This window comes from Macrobrachium nipponense, chromosome 2, assembly GCF_015104395.2.
Source record: "Macrobrachium nipponense isolate FS-2020 chromosome 2, ASM1510439v2, whole genome shotgun sequence".
Taxonomy (NCBI): Eukaryota; Metazoa; Arthropoda; class Malacostraca; order Decapoda; family Palaemonidae; genus Macrobrachium; species Macrobrachium nipponense.
Window position 1 is genome coordinate 85,712,294 of NC_087201.1, and position 10,000 is coordinate 85,722,293.

At 36.0% G+C, this 10,000-nt stretch overlaps 1 protein-coding gene across 1 annotated transcript in view; it reads right to left on the reverse strand.

The window, feature by feature from the left end:
• LOC135220749 (phorbol ester/diacylglycerol-binding protein unc-13-like) overlaps positions 1-10,000 on the reverse strand; it is a 1,290,517-nt gene that overhangs the window by 729,674 nt on the left and 550,843 nt on the right. Inside the window, 3 exon segments of the mRNA XM_064258201.1 lie at positions 1,993-2,353; positions 3,554-3,670; positions 4,366-5,859. Of these exon segments, the coding sequence (XP_064114271.1) occupies positions 1,993-2,353; positions 3,554-3,670; positions 4,366-5,859 (1,972 nt within the window).

The window sequence follows — 10,000 nt, forward strand, 5'->3', positions numbered from 1 at the left end:
TTGATCTTCTTTTCCTGCCGTGAATGACCGGATTACTGAACAGCAGCACTTTGAAGTCTCCCTGAGGACGTTGTGTGACTGGGACATCAGAAATTCAAGCAAAGGTTTAATGCATTGCTACCCTAATACAATTATCCTTGTTAAATTATTATTTCTTTTCTAATAACTGATCTCTTCTCTCTATATTTCCTATTACTTTCTATTACTTCTTTCTTACGAACTCCATGCTGTGTAGAAGCTAGAATTTCAAGTCAATGGCCCTTGTAGGCTTGTTCCATGTGAACAGGGTTCATCTTCTGAATAATAATAATACCATTAAATTAAAGTCTACCAAACAAAATGCCCTTTAATCTGTGTTGGAAATGCATGGAAAAGGCTCATTACAAACAGTAATCCCAACTTGGGTATCATCTGAAAAGAGGAGGATTAAGAAGAAGAAAAAGACCTATTGGTAACAGCCTCCAAACAATAGAGAAGCATTTTGTGACCATTTCAGGAAAAGTCAATTGAAACCTCAGTTGATCTTTAACAGCGCTAGGTTCCTAGTCCTCAAGGTTTTATCACTGTAAAATACTAATGGGGAACCAGAAAATATAGATCTTCTGGAACTCACTTCTGTACTAGGAAAAGGAATACAGTATTGTACGTTCTTTTCCCCTTTGTTCTTACTTATCCTTAACAAGTACTTTTTCATACCAAATAAGCCAAAGGATCTGAGGGCTGTGAATCTGAATGATCTTTTATGGAATAAATACAAAGCAGAGTTGAAACCAAATAATGAACAAAACTACCAATTATAAAATAAATGAACTGTTAAAAGTAAAAAAAAAATTAAAATTACAAAACTAAACTAAATAACAAGTGAACTTAAACATAGTTCCATGTATAAGACTTCAAAAACAAAACCAATGAAAACCCTTGGTATGCAGGCTTTGGTACAGCCTAAGCATTAAAAGAAAGGGCTATAGTGCCTAAGCCAAAATATAACACTTAATTATGGCGCTAGAGTTAACATATCTGCCACAAACTTTGCAGCAGATGCCCAAATCTATTAATAAGGTGTTAAGCAAATGCAATTGCCTATATCTATATGCAATGCATCAATACTATCAGCATATATGTACAGTATATAAGAACATACATGTACACATAAAAAATATAAATTCATATATAATAAAATTGAATATACTACATCCTAGTCCTTTCTGACTGGAAATATGACATTAAACTTATGCTTTTCTGCTAAGTGGAAGTATTGTGCCATTATAAAATTTTTAAAAATTTATAATCAAAATAAAGGGAAAGAAGAAAAATTTGACATGAAACTTCATAGTACATATTCAAAAGATAAAAGTAGGGCATCTGCATAGATTATACTTGCTTCGAATTTCTAAATTACACAAACACAATTTCTGGTATCAATCAGAAGATTTTGCAGAGAAGTATATGAGAAATCTTTTTAGAATTCCACGAATAAAAAGACTGCTTTTATACTGTGCTTTTATAAGTTACAGTATCACTAATTTTATGTAGTAATTGGTGCCTATACACGGGATGCTAATGCTTGATATTTTTTTATAAATTAAAAGCAGATATATATACTGTAAAAATTAGGAATGGCCAACACAGAGTAACCCCACTATTTTCAACACATATAGTACCAAGCTTATAAAATGATCAATTGGACAAGGTAAACGGTAACACGCGATGAAGAAGTACCACAACATAAATACATGAGACTCAAGAGATACGTTCCATACCAAGACTACTTGTTTAATTCCTCCTGTCATTATCTAAAATATCAAAGTTTATTATGATGTTTCATTGAGATATCTGATGCTAATGGAATCTCAGGCAGTTCCTTTTGTTCTAGGCAGATTAAGTAACAAAAAAAAAAAAGAGAAAATCAACTAATAAGCTAGGATAGAAAGCTTCTAATTGTGGCTTGAAAGGTTGTATAACATATAACACAACACTCAAACATAACTGCACCTATAATCTTTCCTGTTGTTTGGTCGACTGTTGTAGGAGAGGTCGTCGTCAAACCCTACAGAATGGCTGTATCCTTCATTCTTTCTGTTGTGCTCCTGAGTGTAGCTGTCGTCATCATGGTCCCTGTAACTTTTGTCCGTAGATGGTACTGCATCATACCCTTCACCATAGTTTTCCTGTGTTCCACTATACTGCACACCATCGTCCCTTTCATAGGAGTTTTCGCGACTAGTCTCCAAGGACCTCTGTGGTGTGGCCAGTTGATTAGCTACAGATAGGAACTGTGATGCCGAGGAGTTAGGATGTTGACCCACTGGGTAATTGTGGTCGCTGGTATAATCACTATCCTCAGACATCCCGGCTAATGGATTCCAGGACGGAAAAGAAAAAGCAAATAAAATTTAGAACGTGGTAACTTTAAATGTACACACATATACTATGGTCAAATATGCATTACATTTGGATATATCATAGATCTAATATTTTCAAGCCTCTAGCATAAGATTTCTTTAAAATACACTGGATTCATTACAAATATTTATTTAAACAGGAGCAAAACTTTTCAAAATATTAGTCAAGAACAGCATTATCAATAAGAAGCAATAACAAAAATACAAAATAAGAACTTGCCTGCATCATTACCAAATATCAAACAGAATGTTCAGAAGAGAAATAAAGAAAGAAAGAAACAAACGAACAGTAACAAATACTACACAACTTACATATCAGGTGATTGCTTGGCCAAGAAGAAAAATTCTTGAACATTATGAGCGATATTAATAAACTAGACAATCAAAGAGTAAACGATACCATGAATTTGCAATGGCAAACTTCAAACGTACAATATAATATCCATCAAGATAGAAAGTGTCTGTAAACCAGTAAAGCAGAGATGTGCCAAGGAAATATACAAAGCAATCCCTCACCATCCTCATGGAAGCTTTCATACTTTTGCAACAGCTTTTTCATTCGAAGCATCAAATTCCAGAGTTGAAAAGTTAATATATTCTTATCATTCAACACACACCCATATGCTTTTAAAAATGACAAAGTTAGACTAACATGCACCCTACTGGCATTTAGCAGAGATAAAATAGGTAATCTAAAAGTTTTTAAATAAATACAATTCTTAAATTTAAATTCTTCGTTCGACAAATCATTCACAGAAATATTACATTTGCAGGATTTACATTATTATTCCCTTATGAAACAAACATGGGGAAAGAAGTGCCACAAAGTTAATTTGATTCACTTTGGTGAAACCTTTAATATCCCCTAATTAATGACAGAGAAATACGCTGGGATAAAACATTTATAAATCTAAATAACCTCATATAACAACATCTACAGAGAAGAAAAATGTTAATTTAAACATTACCGGTAAGAAAACAAAGAAAACAATACCACATATATGACCTTCTTTCATAACACACCATTTCCTCTCACCTCTAGCAGACAAACACAGACACAGAGGTAAAGGGCCACAAACAAAAGAGTACCTAAAAATATGTGCAAATTTAATGATGTTCACACACATATCCATACATCCATACACACTCACACAGGAGGGGATGTTGAGGGTGTCTGCTGGGCCCAGACATTCCACGTTCTTGGTCCATTAGATGGTTGAGAACCTCCAGTTTCCTCTGCAGTTCCTGTGCTTCCGTCTCCTCCATGTCTGCAAGGGAATCAGTCAGGCCGGAGGTCATGCTCTTTCCCTTACCTTTCACATACACCTCTACTGAAGAAATTACCTAAGCCTACCTAATCTCCGATGTAAATCTAAGAAAAACTCAGGAAACTCAAAATAAGAGCCAAAAAACAAATAAAATCAAGAAATACTTGGCGTGCTGATTCTGGAATATTTTGAAAAATTTTAGCTTTCATTGGCGAAAAACGTTCACATAATTATTGATGTTTCCTTTACCTTTCAAGAGTGCTACTGACCAAAATATTTTTTTACCATATTTGCATATCGATATAATCATATATATATATATATCTACATATAGTAATATATCTATCTATATATATATATATATATATAGATATATATATATATATATATTATATATATAATATATATATATCTTTGTCAATTCTTACCAGCTAGGAATTTCTCACTCTATTTTCAACATATTTACTATAAGGCCGGACTACAGGAACAAAAACAATTCTATGACTTACTGACCCATGGCACGATTAGAGCCAAACTAAAGGTACAATATCGCTTACATAGTTACAGCCTTTTCTACTTAAAAGGTACAGGTACAACACAATGCTCGAATGTTATTCAGTCAAGTAAAAAACTGACAATATGACTTAGCAAGGAAACATTCGAACAAAGTGAGGTCCATAGGGGCTTGTGGTTACCTTTCGTTTCCTCTCCTGACTGATTCATCTCTGTGGCCCCTTTGCTAATATTTTCTGTAAGAAGTTTATCAGACTTTTCACTACTTTCTTTATCACAAATTTGAACAGTATCATCAAGGTTGAGCTTCAGTTTACTTCCAGGGGGAGACAATTTATCATTTAGAGAGACAGGGGTTGAAGACGGTGACTCTGAAGTAGGAGATTGTCTCGCATTAAGGAAAGAAAAGAATCTTGACCTTTCACGAGGTGGGGACGTAGTAGTAGCAGTGGTGCTGGAGACAAGAGGTGTTATTGTGGCACCTGTTAACGTAGTACTGGAAGCTTCGCTAGTCCTCGAGAAAGAGAAAGTATATCCTGATAAAGGCGACGAGACAGATTTCTCGGAGGATGGCAAAGACTCAAGTGCTGTTGTTACCCCATCATTTTCCTCAGCAGAAGCATCATCATCCATTGGAGGAAGGTATGCTTTTGTAAGAAAGGAAAATCGAGTGAGACCAAAACTTTTTCCACCACCATCTGGCTGCGAAGTTTCAGATGTCACTTCTTGGGATGTCAGTGATGTTAAACTAGTCTCAGTATGCGCAGGAGATCTTAGGAAACTGAAGGTGCTTGGTACTACATCACCATTGACCTCTGCTGAATATTCTGGTTCAACAGTGGGTGAGGTCTTTGGGGACGGCACATCATCAGTAGCATTTGACTTTGAGAAAAAGCCACTGGAACCAGAGAGTGTTATGTAACTGCACGTGGAAGACGAATCCTCCAGATTAGGTGAAGGTTGTAAAGGATCCAACCCCTCACTTTCTCGTAAAAGGTTTTCTTTTAAAAGTTTGATGTTAAAGATCCCTGAGGAGGGTGCGGCACTTGGACTTGAGACTTCAGGCGAGTCTTTCTTAAAAGTTGTTTCTTTATCTGGAGAAGATACTGATAATGAAGCAAATTTTGTAGTAACAAGCATAACGGTGGGACTAGGTTGGGATGTTGCATAGTTTGAGACACTGTTTACAGAGTTCCATGAGTACGGCTTTTCACCACTTTCTGGGGAGGTCAGTTCAGCATTTTTTTTAAAACTAAATCTAAAAGATGATCCAGAAGAGTCATTGTCAATTAAAGAATCACTTAAAAAACTTTTGGGATCATCACTTTTACCAAGATATTTGGACATATTAGTTTCAACACCAATCTCATCATTGCCAATACCAGAGTCTACAGTTTCAGAGGCAGATGTGGCTAGAAGTGTGGATTTGCAAGGTGACATTGAGGACTCTGTGAACTCATCGTCTTTGTCAGTGCCAGAGTCGATAGTCTCGAACGTAACGGCATTGAGGAGCTTAGCAGTGGAGAGGCTCGGGTGAGCGGCCGATGGAGAGCCAGTGGAGGAGGAAGGTGGAGAGAGGGAGGATGAAGGGGCAGTGCCCAAGCCTCCATCCCCAAGACTAGAGGAGGAAGCTTGGCTTTTGCCACACGGGCCGTTGGGAGGCACTGGGTCCATAGCTGAGGGAGAAAACACCCACAAGGTGAGTGGGAGAGAGCCCATTCACCACCACCCACACTATTAAATCTACACCCAAGTCCTATCAACATTAAATCATTAATGTTTTACTTTGAATCTTTTAAAATACAAAGAAATATTTAACGCAAATGAGCTTACAGTTATAATGATCAACAATGTATCCATCAAATGACGGCATTAATAAAATCTCTTCACATTATTAAAATATATCACTATTTTTCAAAACGGTTGGCCATTTAAGAAAATACTATTAAGGCCTTAGTTATTATGAAACTGGGTGTTTTAGAATTTAGCTAATGAAGGTGGGAGGACAAAACTAATTTCTACCTCATAAACAATATGTATTAATAAAGTAAGGTACAAAAGGTGTCAGCGGATAGACACACGCAAGGGTGAGCAGATATGAAAGATGGAAAGCCCAGGAAACAGGGAAGCAATGAAAAAGAAGGTAGGGTGCAGTCACTACTAGGTATAAAGCTACCAAGTCTACAAAATATAGAAATGAATGCACTTTCGTCAAGCTAGATTACATCATACACTACTGATGTACAGGGAAGTAGTAAGGGAGCACATGTCTGAAATATGTTGCACAGGGATGCTGGTTGCAAGTTACCTTTCTTCAAGGTACGTACACTAAACACTACTGTAACTCTCAAGAGTTCAGCACACATCAGAGAAGAGTTATTCCATCAAGTCCTAAATATCTAACAGAGGTACTACAGGAAACCAATTCTTAATCTAATTACTGCTGTTCTCAAGCTGTTTAAACACGTACTAATGTGGGTTAGGAGAATTAATTCAGAAAAATATTTAACCAAAGCCACGATTGCACTTAAGGAATATTTTTATAAAGACCACTACTGAACAATACATACCATCAGACTATATCACTTGATAGGATATACAAGCACATGTCTAGCATATTGCAACCTAAAAATACTGTAAACTATGACGCAACAAGAAGCAGTGTAAGATTACTGTTAGTGACATAAAAATAAATTATGGAGTAACTAATCATCTTCATGTAGCTTTGTACAAAATTAAATTAGGTGATAAAGAGAAAAAAGGAATTTTAAATTTTAGTGCAAATAAAAAAAAACACCACTATGGGCAGTCTTTTGTTCCCTGACCATAGTACATGGTGAGAGGAAGGTTTGGGTCAAAGAGAAAAGTATACACACATACAATTCACATACATTCAGTAAACACACACAAAAATAAAATACAGTATCATAATACAACAACACATCTTGATGTCAGGAAATATCACATAAATGGAAAGAAAAAATGCTAATTTATGTCACAGTGCTTGCATCCACATTCTTTATCACAAAACTGACTTAGTGTGTCGCAAAAAAAAAAAATTTGTTTATTGAATGAAACGATATTTTACTGTTTTTCCAACATTATGGCCAACTCAAGTGTCTAATTTCTCTCATAATTTCAAATACAAAAAAGAAGGAACACATGCATATACTAATGAATTAGACTTGAATGCATGATCATTTATTAATGTGCTGTTAGCATATGTCATAGGGCAATGCAAAAATGCTTTAAGATAAACCACAGGGCATTAAAATTACATATTATAAAGGTATGTCATGACGATGTTACTTATATATGTATTTTATATATCCTTTTTCTGAATGCCCCTGCAGGGGACCAATCCAAAATATCGATCACATCTTGTGTAGTTGCCCACTAGGGCCCACTTGTTTGAACATGGATCTAAGAACAGCAAATGAAACAGTACTCCAATGGGTAAAACAATGGTGCGATAGGATATGATGATGATGATGATGATGATGATGATGATGATGATGATGATATATACAGTGCGCCTCCTGTATTTGCGTTCTCCGGATTCGCGGACTCACGCATTCGCGGATTTCTCTCGGGAACGTTTCCCCGCATTATTCACGGAAAATTCGCACATTCTTGGTATTTTTCTATGAGAAATATCCACAAATTCCTGGGTTTTTTTTATCAATTTCATCATAAAATGCACTTTTTGTGGTTTTTCTTGAGTTTTAACTAACAAAATAGGCTGTTTTTAGCCTTTTTATAGGGGTTCCAAACATTCGCGGGTTCTAACTATTCACGAGGGGGGGGTCTGGTACACATCCCCCACGAATACGGGGGACCACTGTATATATATATATATATATATATATATATATATATATATATATATATATATATATATATATATATATATATATATATATACATAGAGTGGACCCCCATATTTGCGCTCTCCAGATTCGCGGACTCTCATATTTGCGGATTTTTCTCTTTAACATTTTCCCGCATTATTCGCTGAAAATTCACCTATTGGCAGTATTTTTCTCCAAGAAATATCCACAAATTCCTGTTTTTTTATCAATTTATCATAAAATGCACTTTTTGTGACAAAACTATTGAAAAAACCAGGTATAAAAATTTGTGGTGGGTTTCTCTTGAGTTTCATCTAACAAAGTAAGAGGTTTAAAAGCATTTTTATAGGTGTTCCCACTATTTGTGGGTTCTAACTATTCATTGGGGGGTCTGGTATGCATCCCCTGCAAATACGGGGATGGGACCACTGTATACATATAATGTATCTAGGTATACACATACAATACATAGACACTCAAACGTTGAAGTCTAGATTATTCCACTAAACAGTTGATAAATAATTGCTGCTTCTGCAGTTCCATCAGGCATCAGCAAGAATTAGGCCCACGTTTTTATCCAATGTTCTACAAAGCTCAACTGATCACTATCTATTTAAGTCAGTCAAACTGTCCTCGGCATACTGAAGAAAGAAAAGTAGATTTTCAAAATTTGGATGAGGCTCTATGAACTTCACTAGGTGTAAGCCAAATATGCATAGAAATGGATAAAAATGCAACTGGTTTCATAGCTTTATATCTGTGACAAAAGGGTATGATATAAAGGAAATCAACAAAGACAAGGTTACCAAACTTGATAAGAATATCCCCTCCCATTTTATCATTAAGAAGTGACAACTGAATTTAAGACATTCAAACAGGGCAGGGACACTACAGAGGACAACCCACGCCCAGGATATCCAACGATGAACAGCAGGAAGTCAATTCATCACAATGTTTTGGATGACAGACATCTCACTTTCCAAAAGACAGCCATGACTAGGCATAAGTGCTGGGTCAAGGCAAATGATTTTAGCTGACATCATAAGTTATCAGTGAGCCATCTGAAAAATTAAAATTAGCTTTTTAATTTTTGAGCCTGAATCAAAGATTCAAGATAACCAATGGGTGGCATCACGGTTACCCACTTGACAATATATTTAAGAAATGGTATCTGCCATCAAACCTAGCCATGAAGAAGGAAGGACAAACCACCCCAACTCAGTGCCAGTATCAAGCAAGAATATATGGGGAGGTTAAGTCAGGAAAGGTAGCCTCCTGTAAAAATAAATTATTTAAGTCAGGAAAAGCCAGAAGCTGAATAAAAATAGCGACCACAATAGGGAGGAATAAGTGGGACCTGCCACCCACGTCAAAACTTGTGTTTTGGATTCTGATTATGTTATCAATATGTTCGTGGTGATAGTGTAGCTGTCAAGTCATTAACAGAAACTATTGTACACCAGAAGTCTCCGATTCTAAAAGGAAAAAAAAGTGGGAAAAAAGTGAAGATGAAATGCTGAAGAAAGCTGTGAGCTGGCATGCTGCCACAACAGGAAACCGGACCTCTAAAAACATCGTTTTTGGAAGCACTGAAACTGTACCCTTAAGATTTTGCCATAACAGGATAGCAGTGTTAGAACATATGTAAGTAAAAAAAAAACAATTAATTTATGAATATAAGAGCTGCTTGTTACCAGTGATGCTTTCTAGGTGACACTAAAAGCATTGTAAAATTACCCTAGCAAGTGTGCGGGTTCACACGCAAACACATACACAAACACACACACACACACACTCATATATCTTGTAGGATTTTCGCTCCTGTTGAGCTCAAGTTTAATAATAAACAAGACAGAGAGACGACTGGAGATCATAACTTCTTTTATTTTCACCTACGTTTCGGAAATGACTGTCTAAGAAACAGTTCTTCTAGGTTGCACATAAATATTCCCTGTGTTCAAACTGG